The sequence below is a fragment of the Pelodiscus sinensis genome, chromosome 24 (assembly GCF_052426305.1).
Source record: "Pelodiscus sinensis isolate ZL-2025 chromosome 24, ASM5242630v1, whole genome shotgun sequence".
Lineage (NCBI taxonomy): Eukaryota > Metazoa > Chordata > Testudines > Trionychidae > Pelodiscus > Pelodiscus sinensis.
The window spans coordinates 14,545,105-14,561,006 of NC_143075.1; the positions used below are offsets into that span (position 1 = coordinate 14,545,105).

Sequence of the window (15,902 nt, forward strand, 5' to 3'; positions counted from 1 at the left end):
TCCTTCAAGGGGAACAGCGCCAAGGCCTTCCCCGCACTCACCTCTCCTCCTCCTCCCCCTCCCCATCTCGCCCCTGCCTCAGCCTTACGCATGCGCGCTGCTGGTAGGCCGGATCATACCATTCCTCTAGGGTGTGTGTGAGGGCAATCCCAGATTTGCTTCTGTCCCTGTCAGGAGGTACGGCTCCGCACATCCCGAGCGAGGTACACTGAGGACGGTGTGAGAGCTTCTTTACGCAGATCCAAGCAGGCCACGTTCCCGGCGTTTGCTCTTTTCCGTTCATTTCCAGCTTCCCCCCTCCGAGGGAAGAATAGTTCGCCCCCAGACCGGTCTCTGCCTCTGGGGGCCGGTAGGGCCGCCATTTTGTCAGCGGCGGCTGTAGGAAGGTGGAGGTGTCTGTAACCCTTTCGCCCCGTGTAAGGCCCCCTTCCCCAGCCCGGTGAGCAGAGCAGAGTTAGAGGCAATGGCGTTCCCAGCCCCAACCGCGGCTGGGCCTGTCGGAGCGGGTCGGGAGCCGCGGGGAGTTAGGCCCAGCCCGGAGCTCGAGAGCGGCTGGGCCTGACGGGGCGGGCAGAAGCGCGCGCGGAAGGGCTGGGTGGCGAGGCCTAGCTGCCCGCGGGAGGGGGTGGTGGTTATAAACTAGGCCTCATTTAGGGGTAGCGTATCGGCAGGCCATCTAGTCTGGTCCTCACCCCTTTCTCCGGGTAATGGTTTGGTCCTGACTCCCTTCCTCTGTGGCCTGACCTCTGCTCCCTGTCTCCCCAGTGTGACCAGGACATTTACCCCCCTCCACCTGAGAAATGGTTGGGCCTCTGCCCTCGCATTGTCTGATCCTTGCTCCCCTTCGCTTTACCCCCCCACCCCCCGCCCCACTCTACTTTGGTCTGGTCCTTGGCTTTCCCCCTTCTTTTTCGCTTCCCAGCAGTACCTGTTGGCTCATCCCTTCTACCCCGTCCCACTCAGGGGTGCGCCTCGCCTCGCCCCCTCAGTGGGGTGATTGGTGAGATCAATGCAAATTGTAAGCAAACCCTTTATTCACACCCTTTCCTTTCCCAGCATTCCGCTTACATGTCACCTTGCACTTCGTTGTGAGAACGTAACACACACAAAGCTTAGAGAAGATAAAATGCAACCTCACTTGATAGTTTCCTTATGCCTAGCAAAAAAAGTATTGTCGGTGTTTTGCAGAGAAGCTAGGATTAAAAATAAAATTGGAGTAAAAAAATTGCTGATCTCCTCCCTGCTTTTTTTGTTACTCTATTAGTAAAATCCAGCAAAGATGTCCGAATACATCCGTGTTACTGAGGATGAGAACGATGAGCCCATTGAGATCCCCTCAGAGGATGATGGCACTGTGCTGCTATCCACAGTTACTGCCCAGTTCCCTGGAGCATGTGGCCTGCGTTACAGGAATCCAGTGTCTCAGTGTATGAGAGGAGTCCGGCTAGTGGAAGGAATTCTGCATGCCCCAGATGCTGGCTGGGGAAATCTGGTCTATGTTGTTAATTATCCCAAAGGTTTGTTTTTGTTCCATGAATATTTGGTACAGCCATGCTTTCTTAATTACAAGGAATTTTACATCAAGAGCTAGAGATTCCTTATTTTTTGTTTTCCTCTTGTCAAACCATAGCACAACTACAAATTAGTCCTTTTCACATGAATATGTGTGCCTGACCCACAGAGTGATTTTGAGCGTTCTCATTCATGAGAGTATTATTTAGTATAATTCTACAAGGTGCTTTACTAATAAAACTTTACCTTACTTTTTGTAAGACTTTTAACAATCTCACAGAGTTATCAAAGGTCCTATCCTACAGTGAGTTTTGTGCAGAGCTAAGGTTTGCCCACGTGAAATTGCATGATTAGAACCAATGACATCAGTGTTGTAAGAGAAGGTGTGGGAAAGGTGAAAGATGACCAAAAAAAGAAAAAAAAGAGTAAGGAGAGCATTTTTCCGTTTTCATTTGAGTAGCCATTTTTCAAAGTATATATAATGCATACAAAATCTGGTCAGGCATGTGAATGTTATTTGGCAGTACTTCAATGGAAAACATGCTGAAAGTGTGTTTTTAGATGCATTTGTGGCTGCCTGTCTTCTGAACTTCTATCCCAATACTGTAGGGCAGTTGGATGTGTATTATAACATAATAATAAATATGTATCTTTCCCTATTAGCTTCCATGATACATCCTGAAAGGATCTATCCAGTGGTGGGCAGCCTATGGGCTGCATATGGCCCACTGGGATTTCACCTGAGGCCTGCATGTCCCCTATCTGCCCCCTTCCCCATGCCTCTTGCACACTGGGGCACTGGAGCCTCTCTCTTCTTTCACCGCCACCTCCCTCCCAGCACTTTTGTAGCGCCATGAATCTGCTGATTCACACTCCATCCCTGCTCCTTCCCCTCCCTCTCAGAACTTGAATGCTATGAATCAGCTGTTCATGGCTGTTCAAGATGGAGGAGGAACAGGGACTGAGCATGAATTCAGTGGATTCCTGATGCTCCAAAAGTGTTTAGAGGGAGGGGGAAGAATAGGATGTATGGGGGGTCCAGTTCTCCACTGTGTGTGAGGCATTCAGGAAGGAGGCAGAAAGCGAGTGCGAGGGCCGCAAGTTGCCCACTACTGGCAATCATGCAGCCCACTCACTAGTCTTGGTTGTTCTTCACTGATCTGATCCTAGTACTATGCTGCTTCTGACCAATGAAAGCAGCTTTCCTTCATGTGTTGTGGAGATAGATGACAGTTTCTGATGTGTATCATTTAGATAACAAGAGAAAAATGGATGAAACGGATGCCTCATCAGCTGTGAAAGTAAAACGAGCTGTACAAAAGACATCCGATTTAATAGTTTTGGGTCTTCCTTGGAAAACCACTGAACAAGATTTGAAGGAATATTTTAGTACGTTTGGAGAAGTTCTCATGGTTCAGGTAAACTCTGTTGCACTTGCCTCTCCACTTAAGTCAGAATTTGAATTCCGTTAACTTAAACGTTTTTCTATTTGAGCCAGTACAAAGCAATTTGGGTAGTATAAAGAGTACATCTTTAACTACTGTAACATTAAAATTTGCTTTACACTATTTGCAGTGTGCTATTTTTTCTTGGGGATATCTTGGTATGTGTTCAGGTAGTTGACCCATATCAAGACTTGTTTCTGAAAAGGGAATAATTCTGTTGTAACAGTGTAAATGAGACAGAATATGGCCCGCTGTGTGATGATTGGGTTTTGTGCTTACATGTTAATTTATTATTACTATTATGGTAGTTGTAGTGTTTTTGAAGACTGAATTTTAAGTTTCATCAATATGTTTTATGTTTAAAGATTTGTTTTATATTAAGATTGGATTAGCACTTTGCCACCATGCATCAAACCCATGCTCTTTTGAACACTTTTTCTGGAATTCACATAGTCTTTTTTCCTAGTATGAACCCATCAAATGCTTTTGTGTACTAAAAAAAGCATCCGGGGTGGGGCTCAGGATGAGAGCTTCAGCTTTGGGGTCAGGATTCGGGCAAGAGGGGCTTACCTTGAGTAGCTCCTGGTTAGCGGTGCATCAGGGATGCTAAGGCAGGCTTTTTGCCTGTCCTGGAACCGGAAACCTTGCTTCACCCCGGAAGCAGCCAGCAGCAGGTTCTAGCTAGTGGGAGTGTGGAGCTAGTGCTCAGGGTAGGAGCAGTGCATGGAGCCCTGTGGGCTCGTCTGACCCCCATCCTCACCTAGGAGCTGGACCTGCTGCTCACTGCTTCTGGGGCACAGTGCAGTCTGCAGTGAAAGGAGGCAGAAAGCCTGCCTTAGCAACCCAACTAATGAACCTGCAGCAATGAGACCCAGTGCCTGACATTCTGCGACCCATAGTTTGAAAACTACAGATCAAGATAATCTTTTTCTCTCTCTTCCCCTCTTCATCTTAGGTTAAGAAAGACATTAAAACTGGTCATTCAAAGGGATTTGGTTTTGTTCGATTTACGGAGTATGAAACCCAGGTGAAAGTGATGTCTCAACGTCACATGATAGATGGAAGATGGTGTGACTGTAAACTTCCTAATTCGAAGGTACCGTTCCTTACATTATTTTAGTGTTTATAGAAACAAACGTGCACTCTTTTAAAGAGTTCTGTTGACTGAAGAAGGGATTAGATGTATGGGAAAATGAAGGGGTGGACTTTGGGCCTGTGTCTAGACTAGCCACTTTTGCCAGCTGTCTACACTGGCCGCTTGAATTTCCGCAAAAGCACTGATAATCTCATGTAAGATTGTCAGTGCTTTTGCAGAAATACTATGCTGCTCCCGTTAGGGCAAAAGTCTTTTTCCGAAAAACTTTTGCGCAAAAGGGCCAGCGTAGACAGCAGAGATTTGTTTTCCACAAAAAAGCCCCGATCGTGAAAATGGCGATCGGGGCTATTTTGCGGAAAAGCGCGTCTAGATTGGCCACAGACGCTTTTCCGCAAAAAGTGCTTTTGCGGAAAAGCATCCTGCCAATCTAGACATGCATTTCCGGAATATCATGCCAGTGTAGATGTAGCCTAAAGGAATTGTTAGGTCAGAAGACAAAAGGAAGGAGTGGAGCCTGGAGGTTAGGTGGGTTGATGCTGATGTGAAGAGATTGAAGGAAAGGTAGGATGGAGGTTTGAGAAAACAACTAGTTAGCACAAGGGAGATATCCAGTCTGAAAACTATAGAAACCAGCCTGATAACATCATAAATATCTTAACAGTTCCTGTTTAAACTGCTTCAAATACTGTTCCTGTTTTGAAGAAGGGAGGCTAGTAAGACACAGAGGATAGGTGACTTGCCCAAGGCCAGACTGGGTCAATAGTAGAGCCAAGAGTAGACCACAACCCTTTTAACCAGGCCTTGCTATATATGTGAGGATTATATATTTTTCAAGTGAAGAATTTACAGCACAATGAATGGTCTGCCTATCTTCCTGCTCTCCATTTTTAACACACATGCCATTGGCACCACCCATAGGAGATGCTCTTTGAACAGGATGTTCTAAATAAATCTTCAGTCATCAAAAGAGCTTTAGCTTATGGGTTGTAGATATGGCTGTGGTCAGTATGTAGTGCTGTTTCCATTATTGTCAGCACTGCTGGAACTGCACCACTACCGAAGCAAAGACGGGAGATTTCCCTAAAATTTCCAGTGTAAATAAGGCCTGAGGATAAGGTTGATTCTATCCACTTAGGAATTCCAAGTTCATCCTTGCCATCTTTTTCTCAGGGGGGTACAGTTTTTAATTACGTTATCTCATAGTGTGTACAGCAACTGGAGGGTTGCTTTTCTTTGGCTCTTTCTGTAACTGATATACACCTGGATAACCCTTGTTAATTGTTTCTTTTGTGATAGAAAACTTCATAAGGATAGGAGGATAGGGTCATAATTCAAAATGATCTGGAGAAATAGTCTGAGGTAAATAGGTTGAAGTTTAATAAGGAGAAATACAAAGTATTCCACTTAGGAAGGAACAATCCGTTTCACACATACAGAATGGGAAGGGACTGTCTAGGAAGGAGTACTGCAGACAGGGATCTTAGGGGTCATAGTGGACCACAAGCTAAATATGAGCCAACAGTGTGACACTTGCAAAAACCAACATGATTCTGGGATGCATTCATAGGAGTGTTGTGAGCAAGACATGAGAAATTATTTTGCTCTACTCTGCACTGATTAGGCCTCAGTTGGAGTACTATGTCTCATTCTGGGCACCACATTTCAGGAAAGATGTGGAAAAATTGGAGAAGGTCCGGAGATGAGCAACAAAAATGATTAAAGGTTTAGAAAACATGAGCTATGAGGCAAGGCTGAAGGAATGGGGCTTGTTTAGTTTGGAAAAGAGAAGACTAAGAGGGGACATGATAGTGGTTTCCAGGTATCTAAAAGGGTTTCACAGGAAGGGGGGGGGTGTGAATTGTTCTCCTTGAACTCTGAGGGTAGGACAAGAAGCAATCGGCTTAAACTGCAACAAGGGAGGTTTAGGTTGGACATTAGGAAAAACTTCCTAACTGTCACGGTGGTTAAACACTGGAATAAATTGCCTAGGGAAGGGAGGTTGTAGAATCTCCATCACTGGAGATATTGAAGAACAGGTTAGACAGACATCTATCAAGGATGATATAGACCGTGCTTGGTCCTGCCATGATAGCAGGGGACTGGACTTGATCTCTCAAGGTCCCTTCCATTTCTAGGATTCTGTGATACTATAAAAAACTAAGTTGCAATTAGTATTCGGAAGAATTATTACTTTTTTTAAATCACTATTTCTTTTTCTGTGATTCTACCCAGCAAAGTCCTGATGAACCTTTGCGTAGCAGAAAGGTGTTTGTTGGGCGCTGCACTGAGGATATGACTGCAGATGAGCTCCGACAGTTTTTTTCTCAGTATGGAGAAGTAGTAGATGTCTTCATCCCCAAACCCTTCAGAGCATTTGCTTTTGTTACATTTGCCGATGATCAGGTATTTATTTAAAAAAATATTCTATTCTCTAACATTTAGGAAATTGTTTCCTAAGTCTTTTCAATAGCTCTCTGACTGTAAATGTTGACAAACTCTGTCATCTACCATGTAATTATTGGATTTGAATATACAGTGGTTTTCTCACTGCAGTTTGAGAATTTCAATTGTAATTTGAATTTCTGTTGAATTACATCAGTATATTTATAGTTCATGTCTACAGATTCATACTTTTCAGCTAGCACTGTGTCTATGGATCTTCACACTAGACTAAGTGATTTAGGTTTATTCAGTAAAGTGAAATAATCTTGTTTTTAGCTTGAATCAGAAACTTCATATACTGTTCCTTTACAGCTTACAAATCTATTCAGACTCGTGATTTGTCTTGTGCTGTAATAAGTAATTTAAAAAATGGTTTAATCCTATATTTATTTGCATCCCTTGTTTTTTATAGGTTGCCCAGTCTCTTTGTGGAGAGGACTTGATCATTAAAGGAATCAGCGTACATATATCCAATGCTGAACCTAAGCACAATAGCATTAGACAGTTAGAAAGAGGTGGAAGATTTGGTGGCAATCCAGGAGGCTTTGGAAATCAGGGTGGATTTGGAAATAGCAGGGGGGGAGGAGGAGGTTTGGGGAACAACCAAGGTAGTAATATGGGTGGCGGGATGAATTTTGGAGCATTTAGTATCAACCCTGCTATGATGGCAGCAGCCCAGGCAGCATTGCAGAGTAGCTGGGGAATGATGGGAATGCTAGCTAGTCAACAGAACCAGTCTGGACCATCAGGAAACAACCAACCTCAAGGCAACATGCAAAGGGAACAAAACCAGGGTTTTAGTTCAGGAAGTAATTCTTACGGGGGTTCTAACTCTGGGGCAGCAATAGGTTGGGGGTCAGCATCAAATGCAGGATCAAGCAGCGGGTTTAACGGAGGCTTTGGTTCAAGTATGGATTCCAAATCATCAGGCTGGGGAATGTAGATACAGTGGGCTCTGATACTGACTCTATGGTGGGAAATCAAATTTTTCTAAACTCATGGTAAGTATATTGTAAATTACATATATTCTAAAATTTTCCTGATCAATTTGTTCAATGTGCAGTATATTCAACAGTATTTTTGACATTTTTCTTTTGTAAAAAGAAAGGTTGAAGGAATTTTATAAGTTTTGTTACATAATTTGTTGGAATATGGAATGGTTGGAAGTGAATTGCTGTTTGCCTGATGGGTAAACTAACACACTACAATTGAGAGGAAGGATTTCTCCTGTAATATTTTATTCCTTGTTTCCTGGTCAGCTGAATTCTTTGCATGTTCAAAAAGAAAACCATTGGTTAGAATCTACATTCTTTTCCTCTTGTTTGTTTTAATTTGATCCCCACCATAAGAATCTCTCCAAATGCCCCAGTTGGAGAACACAGTGTTGGTGTTTGTTTTTGTTTTTTCTTTTAACACTGTCTCCCCTCATATACTAAGTACAATATGAAGGCTTCATTTAATCTCTGCAGTTCATCTCATTTCAAATATGTATGGAAGAAGCACTTAATTGAAAAGCAGTGCTGTAAATATTCTGCTTTAGGAATACTTCTGTCTACATGCTTTCTCATCCAAGAATACTTCATCACACTGCACATGCTACGTCTTAGACGGTGGGTGTTCCATTTTTATCCGCTACTCTTTATTTCATGGAGTCGTATCAACGCTATGAACGCAAGGCTGTGAGATGGAACCAGAAGGCTGTTTGAACTTTTGAAACCTTGTGTGGGATTGATGATGGTGCCGAGGCATGAGAGGGCTGGTATGTGCGAGAAAAAGGAGAGAGCGCATGCAGAGACCTGGTGGTGCATTATGGGATTTTATTTTTCTTGGCGAGATGTCTCTCAATCCTGTGGCTTTGGTGAGAGAGTGTGCAGAGAGCAATGGTAGCAAATAAAGTACGAGTGTTTCTTGCATTCAAAGGACATCCATATCTGGAAGACTAAGTGGGTTTTATACCTAGTTAACCAATTAGTTGAATGTGTTAAGTGAAATGAATCTGTATTTTTTTCCCTTTATGTCAACTGCTGTGAATGCTGTATGGTGTGTGTTCTTTTCTGTTAATGATATGTAAGTGTGGTAATGTGAATTGAAGATGATGGGGTTTGTGACGAGAACATTGAGTTTGTGGTGTGCTTTGCGGTAGTTGTAGCAGAGTTCACTAGCGAGCTCAGTGTGCCTCTTAAGGGTGGAAGTTCCACTGTCTGTAAGATATCCATAAGAATGCTGTTTGCTGCAGTTCTGTGTTTGGATGCTTTTTATAAGATTTGTCAATGTAGGAAATTCTTAAATAAAACTGATTTAAGTAATATGTGTCTTTGTTTTGCAGCCCTGAATGCAAAGAATTCATAGCAGTTAATTTATTTTACCCTTTGAGATGAAGTTCTGTAAAGTTGTTTTTGAAATAATTCAGTTTGTTTCAGATAAGATTGCTTTAAAAGTTGACAAGTCAAATGGATCCATCACTCATCATGCATTGATACGTGACACCCTACTTGTAATTCACTGTCTATTTTTGCGTTGTTCCGTGATAACATATCTATAAAAAGATTGGGTACCCTCACCTAAAATGGTAAGCCATTCCCTCTAGCTTGAATCCTCACCAAGGATGTTCCTACTTGTTTTTAGGAAGTGGGGTGGATTTTTTTGTTTAAGTTGGAGAGAAGAGGTGATTGGGAAGCAACTAACACACCTGTCAGTAGACTTGCTGCTTTTAAATGTATTTTCCAAAGCAGCTTCTGTGAGGATGAGAATGTAAAGCAAAATAAATATTGTAGGTTGTTTTTAAATCATCCTGCTGATTAGAAATCAGTGGAACAATATTCCCACTCTGTCAGCACAAAGAAACTGACAAACTTGACTAAAATTAATTATTAGCGCCTGCTGAAGAATGTCCACCTGATGAAGTATTGGTGGAGGTTTCTTATCTCAAAAAAAAAATGTATCCTGTAGTTACACATTCAGCACAATTACTTCCATAAGTATTAGATCTTCAGAAATTGGTTAGTATGTGCTTAATAATCAGCACCACACCGATCCTCTTATCATTGTATTCCATATTCTGCAGCTTCTACATTCAGAGATTTTGGGCAATTTAGCTTAGGTCCTTCTTTGACTTGAATATTTATTTTCTTAAAGTGGATCTTAATTAGGATGTATCCTGTTTATTTGTGTCTCAATATGATTTCTCATGAAGGGGAGACCATCTACTTTTTCTTAAATACCTACACTGATATTACTTTAATAACTCCAGTACAAAGTGATAATTAGCAACTAAGTCTCAGTCTACATACTTTAAACAACAAAAATGGGGTTATGAATCCTGAGGTACAGTTGTAATCCCACCTCTTTTCACTATTCAGAATCCTTTTCAAAAAGTTGCTTATTTTTCTGCACCTAAATCCAATATGATTTCCAAACTCTGTACCATCTGTGAATTTTGCATTTTAGCACTTGCACTATTACCAGCTACTGCTGCTGAGTAACACTTAAATGGTGTTCTGGGACCTCCAAAGACTAAACGGTGGCACCCCTTCAAGAAAGCAGATGGTAAGTTTGTCATTAGCATGGCTTTAATTTGTTTAAATGTGTTTAAGTCCAGGATCAGGTATTATAGGTTGGATTTTTAGTGTTCCCTGACCTTTAAAGAAATTCCTAAAAGTTTCATGTCAGTTTTCATACTTTATTGGTCATTTTCTCTCAATGCTTTTTTATATTCTAGTGTTTTAAGTGAGTTAATAAAAAGTATTTTTGTCACCACTTGCGAGCTTGGTCTTGTTTTTTTTTAACCATTTTCATTTCAAGTATGTATTACATATAAGATGATTAAATAGACAAAGGAGTTTTGTAGAAACAACCAGCTTTCAATAGAATTAGACTATAGTGGTAATGAACTACTAATTCTGATGGGATGTTGACAGTTTCCTGGGCAGCACTACTTTAAATATGAGTGAATACTAAGACAGGACCACTACATAACTTCTCTGAACATTTGACTGATGACTATACATGTAAAAGCATTTTCAGAATCTTGTTTATACTACCTCTGGCTCTGTGTTTTTATTTTTTGTTAGGGGCAGGTTATTAAAATAAGATCCCTACAATTGTGATTAAAGGTGTTTACTCTGTTCTTAGTTGTGTCTAGATTGGCTCTTAAAACTACAGCAGAAAAGTTCTGTCCATACACTGCCAATTGTCTTGAAGAGTTGTCTGGCTGAAGCTGTTGTGATTTTATCAGGCAGCATGGTCTGAAAGAGCTAGTCAGATATGAAAATAAAAATTTTTATATTCTCATTTGAGGGGGAATATTTATGGGCTGTGCTAATATAGTAAGTGATGAACTCTTTCCTACTGTCTCAACAAGTATGTTCTTCTGTTAATTAGATTGGTAATACTATGGTTTTGTTAGATGTATATTTTTAAAAGGATTGTTATCCACAATAATAAGTAGACACAATCAACACTAACATTCAAATGGAGTTTTCTGTAATCTTTTCTTTTTTTAGATTAAACAAGGTGCTACTAAATGTCCAATTTTCCTTGCTCATTTGAGTATTCCACCTACTAATATGTATGGAACGCAACTTTAAAATAAGATTTGGGTGTAAAACTAATTGATTAGGATAGTTGGGCAGATAACATTTGAAAGTACTAATTGAAATACTCAAACTAAACTCTTAAATCAGTTTTCAAAATATTACAAACATTTTTACTCCCTGTTCATTGTTACTGTACATCAGAAAGTAGACTGCTTAAGAATTTTTCAAAATGGTGTTTTCAATCCATGAAATGTAGTTAATCACTTGTGTATATACCCCGTATTGGCCAGCAACCGCACAGCCTAAGCCCCAGGATACAATACCACCGACAAACCATTTCTTAGTTTGACTATCTAAGAAAGTTAATGGTCCCCCACTGTCACCCTGACAAGAATCTTTTCCCCCTTCTTCAACCCCAGCACACATCATGTTTTCTGTTACTAGCTGAGATTTTCCATGTGGCATTTTTGCATATGCCTCTTTACACTTTTTGTGATCAATAACTACTAATTCAACATACAGTAGATATGGGGAAAGCCTCCTTTTGTCAGTTCTTCCCCAGCCAGCTACAGTACCCATATCATCCGTTTTCACATGGAATCTTGCTTCTTTTCTTGGCAAGCAAATGGGCGTAATATTTACATTAATTGGGACTTTATATTTAAGTTTAATCAGTGCAATGTCATTGTTAAAACTGATGCCATCGTTGTAATCTTCATGTACAAAAATTTCTTCTGCCCAGGCTTGGTGGTAGTGAACAGAATTTTTGTTCAGTAACCCCATTTTGATTATCAAGGTTGATGGATCTCTTTGACGAGCTACGACATGGGCAGCAGTTAAAACCCACTTGTCATACAAGAGGGCACCGCCACCTGCTCCTGCATCTTCAGCAATTAACAAAACTTGCCAGGGGAACTGTCCAGGCTTTGCCATTTTTCCTCCAAATATACGTTCCAAAGATGTCCTAGTTTGTATTCCACAAACTGATAGGAGAGAAGCACAAATAATAAATATTAAGCAGTAAAGATATGGAGTATGGCAACTCGTTATTAATTCTGGCTCAGATGAAGTTAGACAATGCTTCTAACCAGCTAATCATTTTGGGAACTGTAAAATCATTTGCAAAATGCAAATGTGACTAGCTTGAAATTCTAGAAAGTCTGCAACAGTGCTTGAAGTTTGCAAATGGATTGATGCTGTCAGATAACATTGATTTATAGTGGATTTTTAATGGGACTTGTGCTCATAGTACACTTAAGCACTTCTGGGGAAAAAATCCCACCTTTAATTTTTCACTGTGAGAATAATACATGTAGGGATCATCACTTGAATCCTACATTTAATTTCTTAAACTAATAGGAAAGAGGTTACATATGAAGTTTTGGCATAAGAAGATGAGGTGGCTACACCTGTAATTGGAGGTTCTTCAAGATGTGTTGTTCTTATTTAGTATGAGTAACATATGTGGTTGGAGTTGAATTTAAAAGTACTGTCTGTCTGATCTGTGCATGTGTCTTGGTTCACTTGGTGGCTCTGCCCAAGGCGATAAAGATTGGGTGGACTGACAGCCTCTTTAGTTCCGTCACCACTGTGAATCAGATAAAATATGAAGCAAAGAGAAAGGAATCCAGGTAGTGGAATACAGATAGGCTATATCTACACTACAGGCTTCTTGCACAAAAACTGTTTTGCGGAAGAGTTCTTGTGCAAAATGTCTTCCACAAGAGTGCACCCACAGCAGTGTGGACGCTCTCTTGCACAAGAAAGCTCTGATGGCCATTTTAACCATAGGCGTTTCTTGCGCAAGAAATTCATGTTGCCTGTCTACACTGCCTTCTTGTGGAAGAGCTTTTGTGCAAGAGGGCTTATTCCTCATGGGGAGAGGAATAACTCTTCTGGAAGAAGCCCTGTTTTCCGATGCTTTACTGTAAATTTACTTGCGCAAGAATGTGCGTGCAGTGTAGACGCTCTACCAGTTTTTGCGCAAGAACAGTTGTTCTGCGCAAAAAGCCTGCAGTGTAGGCATAGCCATAGGGACCACATATCTGGAAGAATTCCAGTTACAAGTAAGTAACCGCCTTCAAGTGATGGTCCTAGGTGGTACAGTTAAATCAAGAACCTCCATCCCAAATGATGTGTCAGCAGCCACATCCTATAGAAGGGCATAATGCAGGGGTGGAGAACTTTGTTTGGATTGGGGGCTGATGACCCACAGAAAAATGCTGGGGGCTGCACAAAAGTGAGAAGCAAAGCAAACAAAAATTAACGTCAATAATGTGACCCCCCAACTGAGAAGCAGAAAGAATTCCCCTCACACAAGAGTCTTGAGGGGGCCCGGGCTACTAGATTTGTGGGGGCCCCAAGCCTCGGGCCAGACCCAGCCTGTGAGCCATAGGTTCCCCACCCCGGGATAATGCTTTGGAAATGTGGATGGACCACCACTGGACCATGTGGTTATGAGAAGAAGCAGGTGGTCTAGCCCAGTGTTTCTCAACCTTTTTTTTTTTATAAAGTTAGATTAAAAATAGGGTAAGTACCCCCAGTACCTACAGTTTTCAGAGACAAACTTTTTTTCTACTATTGCAACACATTTGTTTAAACAACTTAATTGTAGCCAGACAGGTGATGAAATTTTTGGATGTAAAGAGTACAAAAATAAAGTGCTGTAAAACTTAAAACAAAAATTCAGTTTTTTCCAAATTTCAGTTGTGTTGATGTACCCCCCCAGACTTCTCTCAAGTACCCCTACGGGTACTCGTACCACTGATTGAGAAACACTTTTCTAGCCTGCCCTTTATCACCTTGGTTGGAGGCACGAGGTGAGCTTGGATGTGTGCACAGAGCAGTGAATGCTACTTTCAAATTCCCCAACTTCAGGGGGATGGTGCACCTGTGAGACCCACAGTGGACAACAAAAGGACTATCACTTAATGAACAGAAGGGTAAAGTATAGAACAATGGGATGAATTAAAATCAATTTTACTAAAAAATCTTAATATTATACCATGTGAAATTACAGAATAGCACAAAACTCAGTTTCATTGATTTTCATGCTCTGAATACCAGCTAATTAGGATATTTTGCCAAGTGAATAATTTAGTTGCTCAAGCATTCAAAATTATGACATTCTTCAGTAAGAACTACTTAACAGTGGGCCCATTTTCACTCAAGTCTTATTGCTTTTGCCTGATACTTATGCAAAAAATGGACCAGTGTTAAATATACAAACTCTTAATAATTTCTAACTATTTGAAACTTTTGCCTGCCTTTGGTACCTGCCTGAGAGGCATCTGCTCTATTATACATGGATACCAACTCAAGGTCCTGTGAATCAACAGCTCCCACTGTCCTTAATGGGAAGTGATAGATGCTCAGCTTCATGCCCCCATGTTCACATAGGTGAAAAACTCAGAAGGCCAAAAGAGGGATTCTTAAAAATGGGGACCAGTATAAAAGAATTAGTGACTATAAACAAAATACAGGACTATGTAGCACTTTAAAGACTAACAAGATGGTTTATTAGTCTTTAACCATCTTGTTAGTCTTTAAAGTGCTACATAGTCCTGTATTTTGCTTCAGCTACACCAGACTACACGGCTACATTTCTATCACTAGTGACCATAAAGGAACTCTAGCTGAACTTTGTCTCAGAGGGATAGCTGTGTTAGTCTGTAGCTGAAAAAAATTAAAAACCAACAAATAGTTCTGCAGCACCTTAGAGACTAACAAAAAATTTAGATGGTATCATGAGCTTTTATGGGCACAACCCACTTTGTCAGATGAATGGAGTAAAGGATCCAGGGTACAATAAATTGCAGAGAAAGAGGGGAGGAGGAAGGAAAAGAGAAGTAATAAAATAGGAAAAAAATATTGTCAATTAGAATGTCCGTGCTAAATGAGGCTAATAGAGTGGGCTGTAAGTTCCCAGTGCTTAGCTTTTTATTTAATTAGGGTGTAGAATGTAGCAGCCCATCTAGGTCATGTCTTTGTTCAAATCTTGATTACAGGTGTCAAACTTGTAAATGAAACTTGCCTGGACCCTCACTAATTGATCTAAAAGTGGCTATACTTAACAAAGCAAATTTTAAAAACCAGCTAGAGAGAGAATCTGCAGAACTTGGTTTCTGCAGAATAAAAGATACTTCCCCATTCTTCTCACACTCCCCTAGAGCCTAGGGGAGCCCAGCCTAGTAGATTTTGTGTGCTCCAGCCCCATGGTGGGGCAAAAGAGAGGCTGGAGCGCCTGCACAGGCTCCCCAATGCTAGGGGGCCCTGAGCCTCGGGGGGGAGGTGTCATCAAATCTAGGCAAGCCAGAGGCCACATCCAGCCCCTGGGCCAGAGGTTCCCCACCCCTGAAAAATTAAACATTTCATTCCTAAGACATTATGGAATGTTTTACATTTAGTAACTGGAAAGAGTGAATTGGGGGGGAGGGGGAAGAAGTTGTTAAATAAAATGGGCTGTCCTTAGTTAACTGAGAGCAGGTACTTACTGATTTTTTAACCAATTTATATTAATCCTTCTAAATAGCAAAAATGAATCAAAGTTTACAAATAGAGCATTTTTTAAAACTTTAGTATAGGACTAGATATAATTATATAAATAAGAGCGAGGCTGTGAAGTAGTGAAGAATGACCATGTAGTGGTGTTTTTTTATCAATAACTATTTAAAGACCAATCTAAGACAAATTATACTAAACAAATCTGCACTTCTTATCCTGATATCACATTCTTTCTAATCTACATCAGTTATGAACTTCTGGTATAAATTCATGTGTTACCTGGCTCACAGACAGGCAGTGCTTTTTCTCCCTTAGAATTCTGCCAGAATCCTTCAGCACCACACTGGTATCTACCTGCATGTTGCAGAA

General features: G+C 41.0%; 2 protein-coding genes across 4 annotated transcripts in view; one reads left to right on the plus strand and one right to left on the minus strand.

The window, feature by feature from the left end:
* The first annotated feature begins 281 nt into the window (after window positions 1–281).
* TARDBP (TAR DNA binding protein) lies at window positions 282–8,801 on the plus strand. The gene is made up of 6 exons (XM_006127051.5): window positions 282–439; window positions 1,265–1,517; window positions 2,767–2,930; window positions 3,913–4,053; window positions 6,286–6,456; window positions 6,908–8,801. The coding sequence occupies exons 2-6, from the start codon at window positions 1,280–1,282 to the stop codon at window positions 7,436–7,438; spliced, it is 1,245 nt and encodes a 414-aa protein (XP_006127113.1). The 5' UTR covers window positions 282–439; window positions 1,265–1,279; the 3' UTR covers window positions 7,439–8,801.
* Window positions 8,802–11,177: 2,376 nt separating this feature from the next.
* MASP2 (MBL associated serine protease 2) overlaps window positions 11,178–15,902 on the minus strand; it is a 34,064-nt gene continuing 29,339 nt past the window's right edge. For all 3 annotated transcript variants that reach the window (XM_006127053.5, XM_006127054.5, XM_006127052.5), the window contains exons 10-11: window positions 15,813–15,887; window positions 11,178–12,013 (exon numbers count right to left, since the gene is read on the minus strand). In XM_006127053.5, the coding sequence (XP_006127115.3) occupies window positions 11,244–12,013; window positions 15,813–15,887 (845 nt within the window). In that variant the 3' untranslated portion in view covers window positions 11,178–11,243. The remainder of the gene's footprint in view (window positions 12,014–15,812; window positions 15,888–15,902) is intronic.

What these genes read in the sequence shown, in the direction of transcription:
- TARDBP (XM_006127051.5), top strand. Translation starts at nt 1,280, where the DNA reads ATGTCCGAATACATCCGTGTTACTGAGGATGAGAACGATGAGCCCATT. An exon ending in TGTTGTTAATTATCCCAAAG is followed by an intron (nt 1,518 to 2,766) that starts GTTTGTTTTTGT and finishes TGTATCATTTAG; the next exon opens with ATAACAAGAGAAAAATGGAT. An exon ending in GTAAACTTCCTAATTCGAAG is followed by an intron (nt 4,054 to 6,285) that starts GTACCGTTCCTT and finishes GATTCTACCCAG; the next exon opens with CAAAGTCCTGATGAACCTTT.